A 23,028-nucleotide genomic window follows, 5' to 3' on the forward strand; every position below is an offset into this window, starting at 1 on the left:
CTACAAAAATATATACATACACATTATATATGCATATATGATGCATATATACACACACAATGCTATACATATATATGTATATACTGTCTTTATATATAAATGTACATGTTAGACACCGATGCTAATCTTGTTGTTAGTCATGGTAACCTTTGGAAAATTATTCGTGTGAGGACCAAATCTTTTCTGTAACATTTTTACTGGACACTCTGATTTCTGCTGCTGAGCAATGGCTCGCTGAACAAAACTAAACATCTGGTAGGAAGCAGCTGGTGCTTTCTCACAGGTCACCAGCAGAGATGATAACTGGGGTTAAGGACAGTCAGCTAACACAGTGTGTGCACCCGCCCAGTGATGAGTTGGGATATGCCGGGTGGGGTTGTGGAGGGAGGAGGGGGTAGTTTTTGAGTATGACAGGCTCGTTTAATTCCAGATCCGGAGGAAACTGTCCCAGGAGCCGGTGGCCACAGCCATGCCGTCGCCCGTCACTCCTAAGCAGCTGACTCTGTTGTCGTGGCCCGCTAACACACCTGGAGGGTGAAAAACAAACCAGTCACAGGTCAGAACAAACCTCCATCCCACTGAGACTCTGCAGGTCAGTAATGACTTTACAACATCAGCTGTGATGCAGGCCTTCATGATGTCTGTATTTATCAGCTCGTGTTTCACATCCGTTATCTCGTCGAAGTCCACTGGTTCCACTGGTTTCACTGGTTTGAATTCAACTCACTTCAGAAGAGTTGGATTCAGTTTGCGTGCATGTCCCTCACTTCATCCGAGTCCTTCAACTCTGAATAATACCACAACTTTAATGGGACCAGTCGGCTGTTGAACAATAAGAAATCTGAAGTGCTGCATGTGCACAAGCAGCAACGCTCACTGACGTGCACGTCGTCAGCTGACAGACGCCACCAATCGTTAAAAAGCAACATGGGCGTCTTCATGAACACAAACTGTTTACAGGAGCTGAATAAGTTCTTAGTCAGTAGTAGAGAACCCACAGAGTTCAGGTGTGACTCACCTGCACGCTCGCCCTTCAGCGTGTCCCAGACGTTGCAGTTGAAGTCATCATAGCCGGCCAGGAGCAGGCGGCCGCTCTTGGAGAACGCCACGGAGGTGATGCCGCAGATGATGTTGTCGTGGCTGTATGTCATCAGCTCCTGGTCTGCACGCAGATCAAACAGCCTGCAGGTGGCGTCGTCAGAGCCCGTCCCAAAGGCATTCCCATTGGGGAAAAACTGTCGGGGGGGGACATGGATCGCGCAGATAAGTGATGAATTGTAAGTTTTCAGGGTTTTGTCTCTAAGGACGTCGTTTCTATGGCGATGCCTGTTTTACACTGCCAGGAAAAGATTATAATACAGGAAGCATGACAACAACACTGATAGATGATGATTGTTGTCAAACACTGACGTCAGCCGGTTCCTCCACAGGAAGGTGCTCAGCTTCAGTCGCTCTGCTTTCATCACACTGACGTAAAGGCCGTGAACTTTAACCTTCACGTCTTCAGTTTTTAAATGAGCCTTTTTCATTTGACTAAATGATAACTTTATCAATACATTTCAGTCAGACTCCACCCTCTTTGGCTGGGTGCTCTCCTGCTCAACATTTGCTCCAGTATTATCCCGGTTCTCTGTCAGGCTACAGTGACAGACGTTTGTTTGGAATAAACAGGATCAGCCCACAATTTTCCCAGAAGTCTGCTACGCGGAAGCGCTCATAACAAAGATAAACACCAGGCCACATTTACTAAGATGCTGAGACATAATCGATCTGCAATAGTCTTTGTGATCGTCGACGCTCCCACGTCTCCTTGTGATTAAATCTGGGGTACTCACGGTGACAGCGTTGATGTCAGACACGTGGCCGGTGAACGACTGCCTGCACATGCCGTCGCGGATGTCCCACAGCTTGGAAGTGGCGTCACAGGCTCCCGACACAAAGGTCTTGTAGTCCGGGCTCAAAGACAAGCTCATCACATCGCCTGTGTGGCCAGAGAAGCTTGTAGTTTGCTGGCCTGTCTCTATGTCCCACAATGCACTGCAACGAGGAAGCAGGACAGACATATGAACTCTTCATGAAAAATATGCTTTATTAGACTTTCTAATTCATGCATCGTATTGCAAGATCATCGCAGTGATCAAAGGCTCTGCACGCAGCTTCACAAACCTTCTGCGGTGACAACAACACGTTACACAGCTCGTAAGAGCGTCCGCAGTCTACTGCGACACATCACTGGAATATTTCCATCATGAAGAGAACTGAACGGTTTAACTGCTCACCAGGTGGTGTCTCCAGAGCTGGTGAGTATCTGGTTATCATCCAAGAAACGGCAGCAGGACAAATAACCTGGAGGCAAACAGAAGGTTCCAGATGAGACTCCTGTGTGCGCCCCACTCACACTGTGTGTTTCCTCTACCTACTGTCAGCTCTTCCACATGTTTCACACTGGCTGTGCTTCCTAATGCAACCCTAAAGGGATTAATGTCTCCTCCTGAAATCAAACTGGGATGTTGTGTGAGCCACTACGCTGTAGCCCTTATGGCCCCCGTCAGCCATGCAGGATCTACAGCTACAGTACGAAGTCAGATTCAAATGTTTAATATGAAAACAGAATAAATAAATATAAGGGTCGCTGGTCTCTGCCTCCCCCAGACTCACCTGTCTAATCTTCACTTTCCAATAAAAGCAACAAATAATCAATAAAAAAAGAAAGAAATATGAAAGATCTTATTGAAGGTCTGTGAATTATGACAGAGTGTCAGGGCCACATTAAGAAAAATATTATTCATTCTGAGAATAAAGTTGATGAATCAAACGCCAGCCTCTAAACCGGCTCATGTAGGTGAGTTAGTGAAACGACTCAATGATCCTGCTGGTTCTGGTTTTCCTTCTGATCGGCTGCAGCTTTCTGCAGAGCTCATCCTTAACTTACCCCCACCCTGTGTTTACGAGCTAAAACACAAACGATGACTTTCTGCGACTCGGACGTAGTTTCACTAACTTTCCCCTTCATGTGGCTCTAGTGCTCGTTTGTAATTAACCATTTGTTTCTTGCCTGGGCGTGTGCTTACCTGTGTGTCCAGGTAGCTCTCTGGTGACGCGCACGTTGCCTTCGCGGGTCTTCAGGCTGTATATGGAGCAGATGTTGTCCAAACCTCCGCAGGCCACGTAGTTTCCAGAAGGGGCGTAGGCGCACGTCATCACCCATGAAGAGCGCAGAGGGATGGCGTGCATCTGATTAAAAGGAAAGTGATTTCTTTATTAAATACAGTGAAAGCGCTTCATGTGGCGCCTTAGTTTGACTAAAAGCTTCAAGAGTTCAACGGATGAAAATTACATCAAAACATTATTTTCACTTATAGGAACTAAAAAGGAAATGAAAGGATGGATTCTTCTATTCCTTCATCTGGTGCTGTTGCAAACAAAATAAAATACAGAAAGTAGAAGCTGTAATTAACTGATGCACACGTGAGAGATGAGGGTCTGAAATCACTATTTTACTTGGGTTGGATCTTAATGCAGGTGCAGGTGTTACAAAAATCACAACAAAAACAATCAAACCTTGTTTGTTGTGTAGCTGTCCCAGATGATTAGCTTCCCATCTTGTGATGCACTGACAAGTAACCTAAAAACGAGAAGAGCAGCGTGACTCTGAGCTCGTGGTGAAAAGCCTACACGAGCTAAGCTGCATGCACCCGATTCATTAAAAGCAATGAGAGCCAGCCTTGCAAGTTACTGTGCTGCACTGTCAGCCTGGTTACAACGCTCTCACGTCTCCCGCTGGAAGCCTCTTCGTCCCGGGTAATGTCCCACTCTATGGAATATTTATTACCCCAGCTACATGAAAGTCTACTGTCGGGTGAGAAAGCGCTAGAAAGAAGCAGAGGTGGGGCGGGGCTAAATGTATCGGCAGCAAAAATAGCCCCGAGAAAAGGTGGAGTCAGAGATGGGTACGATAGGGCGAGATCTACAGATGGTGCAGATGCACAAACAGCTGGAACCCCTCCCTCCTATCCTGACTGGGTGTTTCCATCTCTCCGGGGACAGGAAGTAGCTTGTTGGTGCTGCGGTACAAATCAAGAGGAGAGCTATCATGCTCAAATGTCAGTAGCTGTATACAAATCAAACAGTGGCCACCTGCAGGGTTACCGGGAGGGTGCGAGGCACACCCAGGCACACCGACACACCAACGAGGACAGTCAGCCCTGCATCTGATCACAACCTGCTAATAAAACTGCATCTTATGTTAAAACTACTAACTACAAAAACAGAGACACTTATTAATCTGTATCTACGTATTGCCTAAGGATTAGTGATGCATGCACACTAACGGTGACATTAACTGCTCCGTCTCAGTGTCATAACTGCAGCAAACCGTTAAAAAGGCAGTTTGTAAGCTTGAATTCATCGAGCACTCAGTGCATGTAGCGACAGCTGAAGATTTCCTCACTGGGAAAATTTGAAATATAAATATATTAATTATTTTAAAAAATGTTCTGATTTAGGAACTTACAAACTGCATCCTTAAGAAGATTATTAAATAAGCTGTGGAGCTGCGATTGTGCTCACAGTAAAACGGTGCTCGTCCCATTTATGGTGGTATTAGTCATATTAATAGACAGGTAGCAGTAAAAACATGAACAGCAGTAGTGGTAGTAGTTTAGCCCCACACCTGGGACTGTCGTCACTGCACCAGTGCATCGCATTGGAAGACAGACACAAAGAAAGAGAGTGACACACACAAAGATACAGTTTTTAACAGCAATAAACACGAGATGTTGTGAGGACTGTCATTTTTGCTGTGCAGCACACTTTCACCTGGAGCTTGTTGGTCTACAAACTGTTAATAAATGAAGCATCAACAGAGATTAATCAGGATGTGACTGAGGATTTATGGTTACGACTGCTTTCTAAAGGTGTGTTCATATTTGCAGACCATCAGCCCCACAGGCAGACTCCATGTAGTCGGACCACTGTCATCCTGTTACTGACCAACCAGGACTCAAATTCAGCGCCAGCACACAGCCAGCTAAAGACAAAGCAGATCAACTACTGCCAATTCAGAAAAGATGCTATGAGGCGAAGCAGCATCTCAGTGAATACAAGTCCAAACTCACTGCTCTGGACTCCTCCAGCAGAAAACAGCTGAGTGATTAATGTACGAATACAACAAAAACCAAAGCCGTAGTAAGCGAACGCTCAGTGAGAGAGCAGAAGATAAACAGCTCGAGTGAATTTCACATCCTGGCTGCAGTTAACAATTCTGTTAATAACCAGCACACTACCTGGAGTCACTCCCCCAGTGCATTGCATAGATCTTGGCCAGGTGGCCCCTGAGAGTGCGTCGCGTCCGCATCTGTATCCGGCCCACCGAGTCCAGACCAGCTGTGATCTGCCAAAACACAGGAAGACGTGTCAGTGGCTACACTAGAAGGCTCACTCATCAGTGGACGCCAGCAGCGGCTGCAAACACAGGCCATTATCTGTCGACGGCAGCGGGGCGAACGTTAGACGAGCTCGCTGCACGTCTGTGGGATATTTATATGGATCCAATGACAGCATGTGTAAATAATGAGATCCCCTGTTATTCTGATTTACATGAGATATAATTGATCAAATGTAATTTCTCACACATTATTCACAAGTAACACGTGTGGATCTACCAATGAACCGAATGGTAAATGCATTTATAGATTTAAAGTAACCTTAAACTCGTACCTGTGACAGCGTGGAGTCGCTGCAGGCTTTTCTGGCATCCTGCAACATAACAAAACGGGAACTTTAGCGTGTTCGACCATCACGTAGCAAACAGCTTATCAATGTGTTTAAACCTGCTGTGATTCACTGCCAGTCGCAGAGATGATCCAACAGCAATCACACAGACTGACAAAAGTTACACACGTCACAGTGTCGCTGCACGCAGTGAACACACACGTGTGATGTACGCACACACACAAAAACAACAACAATATAAACAAAAAAGCACAAACAGCATGTCGTCGTACCCGAATCTGATTGCGTAGTTGCTCGGCTTCCTGTCGCAATTGTTCCAGCTCGCTCATTGTTTCGCTGATGGGCCACGCTCCAAACACCGACTACGCTGGGAAAACACACGTGCCTGCTCACACACGCATGCAAACTCACACGCACACACACACACACGCACACGCACTCACGCACACTTTACCAGTTGATGCCTGCAAGAAAGACAGACAGAAACACTTTTAGGTTGAAGGATGGGAAACAAACACAAGTGTCCTGTTTGGGTTCACACCAAAGAAGAAGGTGCTGCAGAGGGTGGGGTGGCAGCAGCTCCACGGGTGGTCTGGCTCTTCAAACACCCTCCTCAGTCTGGTTCAAAAGGCCATCTGAGCCCGGCTCTGACCTTTACTGGCTCAATCAGCCTTTTGTGTTGCTGCATTGCACTGGCTGCTCCGCCCGCCGTCTGTGTTTTTGTGTTGAATGTGCTCTGTTGTGTACTGTGGGCAGATCTGGATTGTCTATTTGATAACAGGTCCAAGTGGAAAAAGCATATATTTTTCAGTTTGTGTGTGTGTGTGTATCTAAATGTGTGTGTCAGGGTTAAGTGCGTCATCCCTTTGCAGATGCATGCGCACAAACATGCGCGCGCACATGCCGGTTGCCACTTCCTTTACCTTGGGGAGTCTGAATGTGGGTCACAGAGCACTTACACACGCCTTGGAAATGTTTGGACAGCAACCCCCTCCACACGCCTCCAACATGCCCCGCCCCCTGACTTTCCACTGTTTCACAGTCCAGAAGACAAACTCAGTGAGATTACATTTTTAGTCCCGTTTTCTAAAATTCAACAATTAAGCAAAGTTCAGTCTTTCTTCACAGGACATAGTGCAGATGTAATGAGGAGGATGTTTGTGTTTCAGCTTCAGTTTTGCAGATGCTTTAAAACCGTGGTACACGAGGTGGAAAAAAAGCAGGTAAACAACTTAAGATAATGATAAGATGTTTATACAGTTCAGATGACGTTTATCTCGACATCACTTGAGCTGCTTTTGGCTGTTTTTCCACTGCACTGACACAACAGAGACCTCGACTGCTCGTCGTGGCCTCGGCTCAGCCAACGGGGCCTTTGACAGCACTGCAACGCTCTCAGCTGTCTAGGAGTGACGTCACCGTCTTCTCCAGCTGACGCAACCCCCACTAAGAAGGCTCTGGGCGTCAGCTCTCCAGTGATGTGCACGCTATCACTGCTATGGATCCACTACCCTGTACCTCTCTGCCACGTCACCGTGTGCCTCTCGTGGATGACCATAACACCCAGTTTGACCTTCTCCACCTCCTGGTTATGCTGGGAGATGATGTGAGAAATGATTCAGCTTCATAGGCTGACAGACAGAAGGATATCCAACCAGAATAAAACTGCAAGCACTGATTTGTGGGAGATGTTCCAGTAGTGATTATTATTCATTCAGCAGCTAAAACAGAACACATGAAAGTGCTGTCGTAAGCACAAAGACACGCTCATACAACATTTACGTGTAGTGACTTACAGTTGTGAAACTCGGGTCGTTTGTGTATTTTTTCCCTCCACTTGTGTGATTTGAGTCATGCGTGCAGCCAGTGAGCTGGCCTACAAAGACCTAGATCATGGCGCAGGATCAGGCGCAACAAAAGCGGAGCTGTGTGTTGCAGCTGCCCATTGTTTAGTATGTGGTGCCAGTATAGCAGATAGGTCTGCTTGGCACCGCCGCCACATTTGGGGCCTCTGCGATAGGCCACGGGAGGCCACAATTGCTACTTCTCTGCACAGCATCCAAGCACACAGCCCTCCGTGCATTCATTCATCTTGTTCAGCCTGGTGCTCGCAGTGGCCGACAGGACACCGCGGTGCCTAAACTGGGATAAAACATCTGCTGCCTGCTTCAAACTGTGGATATGTAAGACAGAAAGGCACTGGTGGAAATAATCACAAACACTACATTTTATTTTGAAAACTGACCACGGGTATTTTCGGCTGCTCCCTTATTTCCCAAGGGATCAGGACAGCGGACAGATGTGCATCTTTGATTGTGCAAAGACTCCAGGCCTGGGCCCAGCACTAGCTGCTGATGCCCCGAGCCCGGGTGTGTCTCCTCCTGGTCTCATACCGCAGAGCTTTCCCATTACAGGTGAATGTGTCACCTGCTAAATCACTGAGAATAATCTCAACAAACAGCTTGAACATCACTCAGTGTTTGTGCACAAAATGTTTAGCTATAAAGCCAAAGTGACCTTTATTTAATTACTTCTCATTAACAGCAGCAATCAAATGTAATGAGTAATGACTTAAGTACTGATCAATATAGTTCACAAAGTGTTTCACAAAGCATCAAATCATCAGGACAAAGAACATTTTAATTAAGACACGAGAAATCTATAAAATAAGTAAAAACTACAATATATTAAAATGACATTTAGATTTGTTACAGTAACAGAAAAAACACTCAAAGCCTGCAGTATAATAATCTTTTTTTAAACTCACCGATTTTAGTTTCTTTGAATGTTAATTAATAGTTTAATAGTTTAATATGATACTGGCTGCTGTTGCTGCTTTTATGACTTAATCAATACTGCAAACCTGTCTGTGTTTATCATGTGTGAGGAATGCAAACGTTATCTGAACTGCATCCAACTCCAAGACACATAAGTTCACTGCTCGCTCACCAAACATCCGTGTCAGACTGTTCAGGGTCTGCTCCTGCAGACGCACAGACACAGTAGTTCATGTTAAGGCAGAACTACACCTAAGGACACCACGGGAACTCCAAAGGCAAGTCCTATGAGATCTGGATCAGAAAAACCCAACTGTGAGAACACACAGTCTAGTTTGGTTAACAGAGCAGCAGCTTTAGGGGCACAGCAAAATGAAATGAGCAGGAAGTTTACCAACATGCAGGTGTGGACACACTTGGGCCTGCTGTGAGCACCTTATACCTGTGCTTACAGTAAGTTGTTCATATTATGACTACTGAAATCATATCTTATACCTGTATACAGCACAAATCCTCTTATTATTAAAAAGAATGACTTACAGCTTCACATAGTTTGCATGTGATAAAATTTTAATTACCTGGAATCAATCAGTGCTCTGAACCAACGTTTTCCAGGCTCTTGTCTAGCGAGCACTCAAAGCACTTTATACAATTGTTCACACAAGCTCTTTTTGCTTTGTCTAAGTGCTCTATCACCCTCAGATGAAGGCATCAATATCTGGGATCGAACCACCGAGCTGCCGATTACTAGATAAGATCGACTAGTATTAGATTTGTTTGTTTGTCTTCAGCTGATGTGCTGGGTTATTTGTTAGAAAACACACCAAAAAGACAAAACGTGATTTGTAGTGAATGTGCACCTCCTGAAATGAGTAGCAGGCTATGGTTCAGCGTGTGAAACTGCAAATGCAGCAGGGCGACTCCACAGGTGTGAACTTGTTCAGGTGACCTACAGACTATTCCAGACATCTGGAGAATGAAGCAAATATCTGAAAAATGTCCCGTATGGTGAGAGGCTTCCTGCAATAACTAGAGCACATATGAAACTGCACAGGAAATATGCGCCATGATTATGATTTCATTGCTTCCACACTTGTTCTGAAGTAGGTTAATGCTTAAATAAAATCCCCCCAAAGCGTCACGCTGCTCTCTGGGTCAAAGCAGAGGCCCAAACCCGAGCATATCAGTTTATAGTAGGACATAAACCTCTGCGAAACTGCTGCGGACGTTTGTGACTTTAGAAGTCATCCTTCCGATCATCTTACCGACCGATCAGCTAGCCGGTCATGCTTTCCCCACATTTAAAAGCTTTTTTTAAACAGTGAAACACTTTACTATGCAAAGACCAAAATCCAAATGTATGCCATGTTTACAAACGTGTAAAGACTGAATACATCCGTGACACACGGACCAAAGAGCAAACAGCGCGGCACCAGTTGATGCTCAGAGGAAGGCTGTCGTGTATATTTAGTAGAAAAGGAAAAGAAAATCTACGCAACCACACATGAGAGAACCAGATGTATGAAATGGAAATATCTGATCTGCTGTCTGCCCAGTGACGGGTTTTGCCCCTACAGTTCCGCCTGACAGTGTGTAAAAGGCCGCGTTTGGTGAGCAGAGACGTTTCAGCAACGTAAAGCTTTTAGCTTAGAGAAAGAAAACAGCGCAGCCCGGGAACAGTTATTTCAACACCGCTGCCTGGAGTGAACCAGCTAACGGCGGGTTTTGCATATCAGCCGAGCTCAATGTAAAACAAACAAAAACAGCCGCGACCAGAACAGGAAATAGCGTTTGTAAAAGAAAAATAAAAAAAGGCCACCAAAATATCAAGACTTGAGTGCACGTCCTCACCTGAAAACAGGCGGTTTGGGGCTCCGTCCGTCCTTCAGTCCGAGTCACACCGATCCGTTTTCACACGACAACCATGGCCGCAGCTGTGAGGGAATCGCAAAGGGAGCCGTGCTAATTTTAAGCCCGTTTTAATCGGTTTAAATGGTCAGAAGCGAGCGCGACTCGTGTCGGATTTGACTAAAATTTTCACCAAGCAGGCTAATCACCACACCCATGAAAGTGGGAACATAGCAACAGCCTACGCTGAGGGGTGTCCGCTACACGACACATTCATATTCATGTTTCCTTGTTAATACAACAACTTATAGTGTAACCATGTCGTACTAAATTAGTTATAATTACGTCAATAATCTCGAGGAATCATTAAAAACACTTTAACTAGCTCTAGAAATATATTTAATGACACGTACACCCCACGGGTGAAATGGTACCGTCTGGCAGCTCCCTCTACAAAAAGGAACCGAATGGGATACAGGAAACAAATATTAGACCTAAAAAGCCAGTCATTGTAGTGATTCAAACGACACATCTAAGGTTTGCAAACTCCACCTTTGCCCCCTCATTCAAATACAAACTGAGTTAATAACGCAGACACTGCAGTAGAAGTGAAAGTGAGGAGACTGCAGTGTTTTTAACTACTTCACGAATGTAGTCTGTCAACAGCAACAGTTGTGACCACAGACTAGCGATGGCTGAGACGTGAAGGTGCCTGCAGGTAGAGCTTCGCACCGTGAAAGGCCAGACAAGAAATGATTAATCAAAATCAAAAATGAGTGGTAAGTGCAGCTCATGACAAACATAGCTCGCTCTTCATCATCAAAGTAGCAGAAATATTTGTCTACTTTCTCTAGTCATCCTTTGGTTTCTTGACAGTTTAATGGATTTCGTTGTTTTACTATTCAGACAAATCTAATGAGTGAGTTAGAATTATAAATCTGTCTAAAACAAACTGAAATCCCTCAGGAGACAGCTGTGCCAAGTCTCACCCTGGCACACAGCAGTTGGCCTGCAGTGGGTTCATTGAAAACGATCTCTCTCCATTAGGACAGGATGAATATTTAATGGGGCCAATGAAAGGGAGCAGTGGGATAGGCTTTTCCATATCTCTGCACGAGCCATAATCAATGGAAGGGAGATGAAAGTTTTCCAGCGCCTGGTTTCCTTTCGGAGTTGCATGGGGGCAGATTAAGTCTAATTTAATTCATACACACAGCAGTAGTATGAGGATTAGGATTACCATGATAGCAGAGACATATGCCTTGGATGGTTTGCCATTAGTGCCAATGGGATTACATTTTCTTTATTTTACAGTGTTAATTTGCACAGCCTCGGAACAGGATATTATTCACAGTATGTTTTATTCATTAGCCAGTATGCATACATTAAAACCACACATTCTACAGCATTTAGCAAAATAGATCCATAGGATGACACCTGCCAAAACCACAATCAATAATTTGCCCATGTGTTATAGAAAATACATCTTATCAGTCATAATGAAGATAAGCAGAACATTTAAGTGGTTTTAGTATTACTGTTTCATTTATAGCGTGCTTGTAAAGTTGTACTAACAAGTTTAAGCCAGCTGGTTTCACAGATGACATAATACTGGGTCACCCTTTAGCGTTTTGTCAGATCATGTCTGTGTTACGCAAAAATAGACTCCTAATTGCACAAGGTAGAGCTAAATCACACAGCCTGAACACCGCTACAGCTCAGCCTTAGTCATGCGCTACGTTAGTCAACACTGAGTGCTGTAGTTTTTTGGGTTTTTTTGTAGTGTTTTGGATCAGAGATTGGTTTTAAATGGAAGATAACTGCCTAAGAAGAAGTCAGCTTGTGTTCTCTCTCAGTAAAAAAGACTGAATTCATTAACCAGCTGAGAATCGCAGTCAGTGTGTCCAAAAGCACATCCTAGGCCAATCAGGTCCCTTGGTCCATTGCTTAGCAACCAGAAAGGAAGAAGCAGGGTTGGGGGAGCAAATTGACACTGTAAAAATAGAACATCAATAGCCTGGTGTGTGAAAAAAAGGAAGACACACATGTTGCCGAGGCTATAAATAGTGTCCTGGAGCCTGGAACAGGTATTGTGTACAGTAGCTTTGTCGTGTTGTTGTACATTTTTGCATTTATTTGAATTTAGCAACACAGCTCAATGCATAGCAGTCATGCAAGTGAATAACATCATTTGAATTTTACGATGGTTTTATGGTGTAGGAGAAACAGCAAGAACTGACGTACCTGTATACTGCTGACTACAAGTCATCCCAAAACCATCAACAGGTCGGCACAATCTGGATTTTTCTGTTTGTCAGCGTGGATACAAAATTCTCAGCATGCTGTAATAATACATTTCAGCGTATTATCACTGATGTTTATGGAAATCCATAAGGGGAGGGGGGTTAGGGTTTGTTTGTTTTTCGTTTTAGTTAATAAATAATAATAATATAAAATCACCAGGATAATATCTGATCTTTCTGCCTCATATCATAAATCTGTGTGCATATTGTTCAGGGGAATTCCAGTGATCTTTTCTCATATTACACCACCTTTATATATGACATTTTTAAACTGGGTAATGCATGTGTCTCGTGTAGAACAGTGTGCTCAAAAATAGATCTATCATATCCAATTCAGTTTCACAGGACTGCTCAATAATGACCCCAAAACGTGGGGGATCCGATCGAGTGGAGATAATGGGACGTCAATCCTCCACCCTATGCTTGCTCATAGGGGGTCATATGATTGTTGGGTTTTTCTCTGTATCTATGAAGCGCCTTGAGGCGACTTTTGTTGTGATTTGGCGCTATATAAATAAAATTGAATTGAAAATTGAATTGAACCTCCTAAATGTTGGGGTTTTTTGAATCCCGATGTTTCGATTTTAGGCCACATGCCGTCACACCCCCATGTAATACTTTCACTGTATCAGAGGCAATTAAAATGTGTAGCAACAGTAAAAGGCTTTATCGGGGCAATCTTATCCACCAGACATCTCCCGGGGAGGCAGGCCGTTGTCAGGGTAACCCTCACAAATGGCAACTGACGTCAAAAAGGTAGGAGAAATACCAGGGAGAGCCAGAGCTGCTATGCATAATGGATTATTGAAAAAAAGGCCCTCTTGAAGAGTGCAAAGTGACTTAAAATATGCGTGCCTTGCTGAGCTCACCAGTCCTGTCTCACTCTGTGATGAGGAAAATAGATGTTGGCAAATTCTGGGTTTTACTTGCAGACTGCCACAGCTTAGCCTTGATTGGCCCTTGTCAAATTATGTATTTTGAGTAAAAGCTTGATGGAGAACAATCTCTGAATTTGGACACATAATGGTCTATGTCCTGTCCTGTGACCTCTGTGTCATTTCTCAATGTGCTGTGCCACTCTGTTATATTTTGCTTCCAAAGAGCCAGCCTGCTTTCTGGAGCAGTGGGTCCAGGCTTCCCGAAGGTCTTTCAAACTTTTTCTTCGGACACTGTCTGGTTTTGGTGCAAAACGTGGTGCAAAAACATGGCATATCTCAGCATAGTGTGCAGTGCGTTATTAAAAAAATGTAGGAGACTGGCCTACAAAAACTATCTACAGCAGAGGATCAGTATGCGAATCAAATCTAGGAAAGACCTGACACATGATGCATTTGAGAGATGCATCTGACCCTTTATTTGATCCATCTTATGTTCAAGTCTCACAAATGGTCTCAGAGGAAAGGTGTCTGTCAAGAGCCATTCTTAAGGAAGGGAAACAGAGAGAGGTGAAGGCTGAGGTTTGCCAAATTACACAAGAGCTGGACAGAAAATCAGTAACAACAGGCGTCTGGAGTGATGAATCCTAATTTGAAATTTTATGTTCAAATTGTCAATATTTACAGAAGAGGTGAGGAGACACTGTGTCTCAGCTCTGCCATGGTTTTGACGCTTCATTCAGCGCGGGTCTTGGCAATTGATGTCATTATGAACTCGTAAAAATAACATGAAGGGTTTAGGTTCTTGTCTAATCTCAGTGCTATTCCTGGGCCATGAGAGTGTCACGCAGCAGCAGCTTGGCGAAGAACCCGTCTGTGATCATGCCTCGCGTGTTGTGCTGGGAATCACACTCCTCGATCAACGACTGTGAAGTCATGTACTGCTGCTATCCACATTGGTAGAGCAAAACAGAAGTATGGACATGTAATACAGAAGTGGCACTGTGTCCATTTAGGAGAAGATAATACATCTATATGTATGGATCTGTGCGATGCCATTATTATGACATCAACTTTTTCACATAGAATAAAATCAGGTTTAACCCTGGAGAACCAATGGGGTCAGAGCCGACCCCATTGGTTTTCTAGGGAAACCATGGGGTCAAATTTGACCAATGGGGTTGGCTCTGACCCCATTGGTCAAATTTGACCCCATGGGTTCTCCAGGGTTAATTTTTTTTTTGCCCACGAAGCTTTATGTCTCCAGCACACAACATTAAATTACAAGAAGAAAAATTTAGAGCACGAGTGTTTTTCTATAATGTTAATATCCAGGTTAAAATCAAATAAATGTTCTAGTGTCCAAAGATTTATCTTTTTATAAATTTTATTTTCAATTATTTGTTGAAAAGCTGCATATTTTTTGATGCTATATTTTCACTGTGGGTTTCAAAAATACACAATTTCCACATTTATTAATCAAACGACGCCCTCAATTACATTAAGGAAGACCAACCCTTAATCTTTTGATTTAGGGAGAAGCTGCGGAGGAAATGTGCAAACAGAAGAAGTGAGAGTGTTTCAGTCCAGGGGAATCCCAGACACTTCTGTAAACCAGGGGTGCAACAAGCAGCACAAAGCATGAACCAACATGCTCTGAGTTTCCAAAGAATTAGATCACACATCAGTATTGGGGGAGTGAGGAATAACATTGGTGTGCCAATACCACCGTTTGCAGAGGCCGCCAAACAGCTTCAACCCTCCGACGCCACGTGATCATTAATTTATTACCACGAGCACACTATTTCTTTCCCTTTTCTTTTTTGACTTGACATTTTGGTGCACCACAGATTTTTACCATGAGATAAGACCTACAGTTCACCTCTGCACTGCCTCAAAACCAACTTTATACCAGGTACAAAGTCTGAGTTCACAACCTCACTAAACACCACAGTCACCAGCGTTTCCTCTATTACACTGCAAACACCAAAAGGTGAGTTAAGTGCCAGAAAAATATCTGAGTTTTAGTAAGGTTTATACTGCAGACTTTAGCCTCAGAAACATAATTTTTCTATCAAAAAAGATTTAAATACTATATTAAAACAGTAGGAATATTCTCATTTGTACTTGAATGTGTACAGTATTCAGTATTCCTGAGTAAGTACATTTTCCCTGGTAAATATAGAGGTTACTGCGCCAACACATCATTGCTGTGAATCAAAAAGCTTGACATTAAAAAAAGAATGAAAGCTTTTCTACCTTTTCCAGTGCAGATGAGGAGGGGAAGTGGCTGTTTCTGCATACGTCCTAAATGGCATGGATTATGAGTCGCACAGAGCGCTGTGGTTTCAGTTCTTCCTTTCAGCCGCGATACTGCTAGGAGGAGCAGCAAATGGAGAGCTAGAGGATGGAGAGCTACTGAGTGGGAGGGTGATGATATATGGGGGGGAGACAAAGGACAGCCGATGGAGTAGTTTTTCTATTAAAGGGACAGAGTTGATTTCTTCAGTACTAGTTGAAGAACGTAAATAAATAGAAATGAAAGAATAATCCCACTTTTTTTTTTACTTTCCCACCAAAAAACTTGTTGCAGGTCCCTTGGCAGGTGGCCACACGTGTGTGTTCATACAGGGCTTCCTAGAAGAACAGCATAAACAAAATTGGCTCCTAAATACTCATCAACATGATTCTGACGCGCATCTTAAAACATGAGCATTTATAGTTTGAGACATCTGTGTGACTTCTGATTTTACCATTCCTGTATATGAAAACTTGTTTTTTTTCCATTTGTGAGTCAAAATTTTGAGTTAATTTCTTAGAATTTCAATTTAAAAATATCCAAGACAATAACTCAAAACTGAGAAAATTACTTGAAGTTTTGAAGAATTAAGCAAAACTTCTGAGGCAACAACAGATAATAAATTTCCACTTTGCTTTACCTGGTAATTTTTTTAAGATTTATTTTTAATGGCAGAAACGCGCTTCTATTCATACACAGCCTGTATATACTTGTTTAGACGGCGCCTCGTGTCTAAATGTAAATGATCCACTCCCACAGTAACACTTTTGTCCAGTATGTGCTTCCTTTCTGTAACGGTTTAGAATATTCTAAGACAAAAATGAAAAGGTTGATTCAACAGCATCCTTCTGAGATTGTGGTCCATTTTTACATAACAGCAGCAACTGCGTGACGTCTGTTCCACTAAATCTCACAGGTGCTCTAATGGATTGAGATCTGGTGACCTGAGGTCATTTGAGTACAGTGAACTCATTGTCATGTTCAAAAACCCAGTTTGAGATTACCCGAGTTTTGTGACACAGCTCACTCTCCTGCTGGAAGCAGAAGGCGGCTACACTGTGCTAATACAGGCGAGCTATTTCCTTTAGCAACCGCTGAGTGTTGTTGCTGATGGACACGGTCAGCAACAACACTCAGGTAGGGTGTGGTTAAATGATGATCAGTTGGTACTGAGGGGTCCAAAGTGTGCCATAAAAACATCCCTCACACTATTAGAGTACCAGCAGACTGAAGCATTAACAGAAAGCACAGTGGAGCCATGCTTTCATGTCATTCACCCAAAATCTGACCCCACCATCTGGATGTCACACAGAAATCAAGACTCAGCTAGCATCTTTCCAATAGTCCGTTACCAGTTATGGTGAGGCTGAGTTGTTACCTGTTCTTGCCGAGAGTAGCATCTGGTGTAGCATCAGGCTGCTGGTTGTTCAGAGATGCTCTTCTGCCTTCCTTAGTGATATTTGAGTTGCTTCTTATTAGATTAAAACAGTCTGGCTCAGTCGCTCAAAATTACCTTTCTTCCCCATTCTGATGCTTGGATGTGTGTACATGCCTAAATAGAGCTGCTGCCATGTGACTGTCTGATATTTGCATTAACGAGCAGTTCAACAGATGTCCCTTTGTTGTACCTAACAACGTGACAGTAAACAGTGCTCAGAGCATATCACACCATGACTGAATCATCGCAGTAATCAGCAGCTGCAAAGATCCATAAAATTAAACAATGTCAAATATAATAAACGCGTACGCTGCTTGTTTATGATTTTTATCTTCTCGTCCCCCTGAGTACATCATAACTAAAATCCAGGATTGTAATTCTAAAAAAAATTAAAATGGAGCAGAGCTAAACTACAAACTTTCATTTTCAAAGTCAGTCACATTAAAATGCAACAGGCTAATAACTTTGATCATCTCTTCCCAACTTTTTCACAAAACCTGGCCTTTATTGGACATTACATGATGTGTACCTGCAGAGAGATTTTCCCAGTCACCCTTTCGCCCAGTGTGGGAAAAATCCGACAACACTTTTTCACTGAAGAACAATTTCATGGTTGTTTATTATAAACCAAAGAGCCAAAAAGGCACCGACCTGGCCTCCAACCCCCCCCCCCCCCAACCAAATCTAACTGAGCGTCTGTGTTCCAGGACAGGTCACGGGAGTAACTTCCTTGTCAGTGCAGGTCGAACATGGAAATTATTACCGCACACATTATTTGTAGGGATGCAACGAGACCAGTTTTTTCAAACCGATACGATACCGATACTTGGATCTGAGTACTTGCCGATACCGAGTACAAAAACCGATACTTCTACCACACACACACACAAATACAATTAATTGGAAGACAGGTTTTATTATATTCCCTGCCGATAAAAAATAAAATCTTAATGAAAATGACCACAAAAAAATTTCAAGTGAAAAATAAGCACTTCTGTTAAATTATTGCAGAGTCTCCACATTGTCCATCCATCCATTCGCTTCCGCTTCTCCTTTTCAGGGTCGCGGGGGGTGCTGGAGCCTATCCCAGCTGTCATAGGGCAAGAGGCGGGGTACACCCTGGACAGGTCGCCAGTCTGTCGCAGGGCCCACACACAGGGACAGACAACCATTCGTGCTCACATTCACTCGCACATTCACTCCTAATGGCAATTTGGATTTTCCAATTAACCTATCCCCACAAGCTGCACATTGTAATTTAACAAAATATCACTGAACTATTGGCACTGTCTCGAGCTTTCAGAATAATAAATAAACACTTCTGTTTGGAATAAAATAAATACAAATTAGGTTTGAGAATAAAATAAACTTTTAAATTGTTGCAGAGTGTCCATATTGTAAACAAACAAACAAAATAACGAAAGTATTTGGCATTGACGAACGAACTCCTCATCTGCCCGTGGATCATCAGTCCACTGTGCCGTTAAACCAAGGACTGACATCGCACACACTGCTTGTCTTTACCTCTTTAGAAAGTTTTGGCACCATTATCTCCCTGATGTGTGGGCGGCTGGGAATTTCATATCGCAGCTCGAGTATGCTGAGAAGATGGTGCAATCCTATGTTTTCCACGGCCGGCATTGGCTGGTCATCCAGAGCGATAAAATGAGTCAGAGCCTCTGTTATTTTAACTGTCCGTGGATTTTCTCTTGACATTTTTCATTGCTTTTCCAAAACCTGAGTTAAAGTTGGCTGTTCCACACTGCTGACATTTTGTTTAGCCTAGCTACAGCAGCCTCCAGTTTCTCTTTTTTATCTGGAGCCGCCAGTCTCACTCGCCTAATCCTGAGCCTGTTTAGCGCGGGATGTCCCTCTAGTGGCCAATCTAAAAAACTACAACAAAAATGACAATCCACCCTCTGACTAATGAAATAAGTTAGTATCGGTTCGTGGTATCGGTTAACTTTTACGAGTTAACCGATACCACGAGTTAACCGATATTTTACAGTATCGGTCCCGATACCCGATACCAGTATCGGTATCGGTGCATCCCTAATTATTTGTTTAAAGAAGATATTGTACCAATGTTCATAATCCAGATTTTACTGGCTAGTGCACTTGGGTTCTCTCAGTGAAAGCATTCAAATACAAAATATCCACAGACAGTACACATGTCAACCCATTGCCTTTTATTGTCGTTTGGTTGCCTGGAAAGTAGTGTGTATTATAGAAATTACAGTACATTCATGTGTTAACTGGGTGCAAAACAGCCAGTGTTGAGTACGCAACATTTCTGTTAATGGTGAACTGCAACGATCGACACATTTACAACTTTGTCTAGTTTTTCTTCCAAAATGTAACGATTGTAATCAATCAGCCAAACTTCATTAGGGTGCTTGTAGAAAAGTGCACACATTTGGGGGAAAATTTAACCTTTAACAAAAACTCCTGAAACTGTTTTAAATCCAGAATAATTTTAAACTACATTCATACAGATACAGTTTTCCTGTGTGACTGAGAGAGATCTAAGCACAAGCTGACCTTTCTGAATGCAAATGCATTACCGTGCATTTCAGTTGGCCATTCAAACTATTTAGTGTTGTCCTCCGGGCTCATCGACGCTTAAAGCCGGCTGGCTCACTCAAACTTGATTCCCTGGGCCAGAGGAAGATCCTTGCTGTAATTGATTGTGCATGTCGAGCGCCTCATGTACTGCTTCCATGAATCACTGCCTGACTCTCTTCCACCGCCTGTATGTTTCTCACCACCAAAAGCTCCTCCGATCTCTGCTCCGCTCGTGGGAATGTTGACATTTACGATGCCACAATCTGACCCTTTGGGGCCAAGCCAACGGAAAACCCGGCCGAGATCTTTGGTAAAGATGCTGCTGGACAGACCCTGCTGGACCTCATTGTTCCAGGCAAACGCCTCCTCCTCTGTCTTGAACTTGAGGACATACAGGATGGGGACAAAGGTTTCGGTGTGGACAATAGAGGCATCATGAGCCAGTCCTGTAATGATGGTGGGCTCCACATAATTTCCAGGACGGTCCATCACCTTTCCTCCACAGACCACAGTGCCGCCCTGCTGCTTTGCCTGCTCGATGGCAGCCAGGTACTGCTCGACAGCTTGCTTGGTGTGCAGAGGACCATAGAGGGTGCTGGGGTCCCAGGGGTCTCCGATGCGGACTTGTTTATAGGCCTTGGCGAGCCTTCCAACCACCGTGTCATGAACGCTCTCGTGCAGCATCAACCGCCTGGTTGTGGTGCAGCGCTGGCCAGCGGTTCCGACGGAAGCGAAGACGGCAGAGGGCACCACGAGATTCAGGTCAGCATCTTCAAACACGATAATGGCGTTGTTGCCACCGAGCTCCAGCAGCTTGCGCCCAAACCTTTCTTGCACCATCATGGCCACCATCTTGCCAACATAAGTGCTGCCAGTAAAGGACAACAGATCCACACGCTCATCCTTTGCCATGGCCGTGCCGATATCTGCTCCGCCACAGGTCATGGAGCAGATGGCGCCGGGGAGATTGTTCTGCTCCAGCACCTCAGCCACGATCTTGGTAACTGCAACACTTGTGAGAGGAGTGGTCGGAGCTCCTTTCCAGAGGCAGACGTTGCCGCAGGTCAGAGCGATGGCGTTGTTCCAGCCGTAGACAGCTACGGGGAAGTTGAAGGCGGTGATAATGCCGACCAGGCCGACTGGGTTCCACTGTTCGATGAGGGCGTGACCCGGTCTCTCTGAAGGCAGGATGGGCCCGCCGATCATTCTAGACAGACCAACTGCATAATCACAGACGTCAACGTACTCCTGAACTTCACCAACTCCCTCAACATAGATTTTGCCCATTTCCAGAGACACCAGACTTCCAAGTACTTTAATCTTTTTTCTCAATGCATCCCCAATCTGTCTCACAATCTCCCCTCTTTTAGGAGCGGGAATGTCTGCCCACAACTTCCAAGCCTCCTTCGTCTTCTGAACAGTCGCTTCATACTCCGCCAAAGTAGCCTGGGTAACTCTGGCAATCGGCTCATTGTTGGCAGGGCAGTATGACGTGATAACCTCCCCACTACCTCCCCAGCTACCGTTGTAAACACCCGGGTTGTCCTCAGACAAACCCAGCTCTTTGAGCCACGCGTATTTGGGCTGGTTGATCAGGAGACTTGACATAGTTGCTGACTGCTGGCACCGGACAAGTGCAAATTTACTTCTTAAGAGGAGCCTGCTGTGCCGTGCAAGGGTCAGTGTGGTGCAGCGCTGCATGAGTGCTGGAAGGAAGCAAAGTTAAAAATTTATTTTGCACTAAAGAGAATTCATAAATAATTATTGACATTTCAGCTTCAAAGTGAAAAAAGGGAATGAAAACTAAATTACAGACCTAAAAGAGATGTCTTAAATGCTCCATACAACGATGGAGCTTAAAGTTATATAAAGGCAGCAAAAAACCTAAACTACATTTGAAAGGCTGAAAAGACCCAAAAAGGTTTGATACTTTTCCCCTACAGGGTGAAGAGCCGCTTCACTGCAACATTTAAAATTTGGCTTTAAATATTTAGATCTAATAAAATGAGCTATTTCTCATAACTTTCCACAAAAATAAAAATGTGCACATAATGTAGGTCTGCAAGACGTTATTATTAACGAAGCGACCTTCAGCTGCTCCCTGTATTTACAAAGGGTCACCACAGCAGGCAGTGCTGGCTGTCGGATTTTTGTAAAGAGTGGCCTTTGTGACAAAGGTGGATGTGTAACCCACCAGACTGTGTTGACTTTGTTACTACAACTAATTCAATTCATTAATTAATCTATAAATCAACCAATTAACAAGTGCTAAGTTTCATACTCTTTAAAAAGTAAACAATCTTGTTGATGTGTCATTATTAGCCAAAGAAACATTTTGATGACACCACCTTGAAACAACAGAGCTATCTCCAATTTTCTTTTGTTTTATGGATGAAAAAAATGCAAATTGATTTAAATTAATCAATAACAAAAATACATGCTTGTTATCGCACAACCAGTGTTACTAATTAACATTGCAGGTTGTTAACAAACAACAACCAACTGGGCCTCATAAGTAACCCATAAAAGGATAAAACTTTCAAAGATATATTTATTAACTTTGAATTCATAACATGGTAAACCTCACTATTGCGACATGTATGAACCTACATATTACATAAAAAGTGTATTTTAGTAATTAGAAATTGAGAAGAGGCACAGTTATATAAACACCTTTCCTGAGGCTACTCTGCTACTGTAAGGCAAGTTCATTAACGCTTGCAAGTGCGCTTGCGCAATTAACCCAACACCGGACAACCACGAGGCTGGAAAACTTGGATTGAGCTGCAGAAGCTGGACAATGATGACGCATAACGTGTAATCTAAGGATGGCATTTCCGATATTCTAATATAAGCGTGTCCGTACAACAGCGCTGCTGCTTTTTCAGCGTGGACATGCTCGCTTAGAACAGAGTCAATGTTTTGAGTCTAACCGTGACCGTGACCGTGACTCAAGGTCCTCCACTTTTCACTCACCAACACCAGCGTGTACTCATCAAGGCTGCACGTGCACGATCCGTGCATCGGTTTTTAATCTTTAAAGTTACATTTGAGACACTTATGACGAGTTTTAACTCACGTCGATGTGAAATCCTCAGGGCCACGTCCGCTCCAAAGCATAGAAGTACTCGCAGTCACTTCCGACTATCACCGTGGAAACGGAAGTGCTGAGAATTGCTGCTCTCTGATT

The 23,028-nt window shown here is 43.7% G+C and overlaps 2 protein-coding genes across 5 annotated transcripts; both read right to left on the reverse strand.

Moving 5' to 3' along the window:
• Nucleotides 1-186: 186 nt before the first annotated feature.
• LOC146490566 (guanine nucleotide-binding protein subunit beta-4) lies at nucleotides 187-12,751 on the reverse strand. 3 transcript variants are annotated; one of them, XM_085152186.1, is made up of 11 exons: nucleotides 10,362-12,750; nucleotides 6,006-6,197; nucleotides 5,719-5,757; nucleotides 5,286-5,392; nucleotides 4,673-4,687; nucleotides 3,562-3,625; nucleotides 3,072-3,234; nucleotides 2,280-2,346; nucleotides 1,836-2,037; nucleotides 1,019-1,235; nucleotides 187-527 (listed from the first exon to the last, which is right to left on the reverse strand). In XM_085152186.1, the coding sequence occupies exons 2-11, from the start codon at nucleotides 6,060-6,062 to the stop codon at nucleotides 421-423; spliced, it is 1,038 nt and encodes a 345-aa protein (XP_085008312.1). In that variant the 5' UTR covers nucleotides 6,063-6,197; nucleotides 10,362-12,750; the 3' UTR covers nucleotides 187-420. The 3 variants fall into 3 exon arrangements, with proteins under 3 accessions (XP_085008312.1, XP_085008313.1, XP_085008314.1); XM_085152187.1 differs by having other exon boundaries at nucleotides 6,006-12,751; XM_085152188.1 differs by lacking the exon at nucleotides 4,673-4,687 and having other exon boundaries at nucleotides 10,362-12,739.
• Nucleotides 12,752-19,441: 6,690 nt separating this feature from the next.
• Nucleotides 19,442-23,025, reverse strand: aldh7a1 (aldehyde dehydrogenase 7 family, member A1). 2 transcript variants are annotated; one of them, XM_085152183.1, is made up of 2 exons: nucleotides 22,918-23,025; nucleotides 19,442-21,544 (listed from the first exon to the last, which is right to left on the reverse strand). In XM_085152183.1, exon 2 carries the CDS (start codon nucleotides 21,537-21,539, stop codon nucleotides 19,911-19,913), a length of 1,629 nt encoding a protein of 542 aa, XP_085008309.1. In that variant the 5' UTR covers nucleotides 21,540-21,544; nucleotides 22,918-23,025; the 3' UTR covers nucleotides 19,442-19,910. The 2 variants fall into 2 exon arrangements, with proteins under 2 accessions (XP_085008309.1, XP_085008308.1); XM_085152182.1 differs by lacking the exon at nucleotides 22,918-23,025 and adding an exon at nucleotides 22,772-22,872.
• Nucleotides 23,026-23,028: the final 3 nt, after the last annotated feature.

The sequence above is a fragment of the Neolamprologus multifasciatus genome, chromosome 23, assembly GCF_963576455.1.
Source record: "Neolamprologus multifasciatus chromosome 23, fNeoMul1.2, whole genome shotgun sequence".
Taxonomy (NCBI): domain Eukaryota; kingdom Metazoa; phylum Chordata; class Actinopteri; order Cichliformes; family Cichlidae; genus Neolamprologus; species Neolamprologus multifasciatus.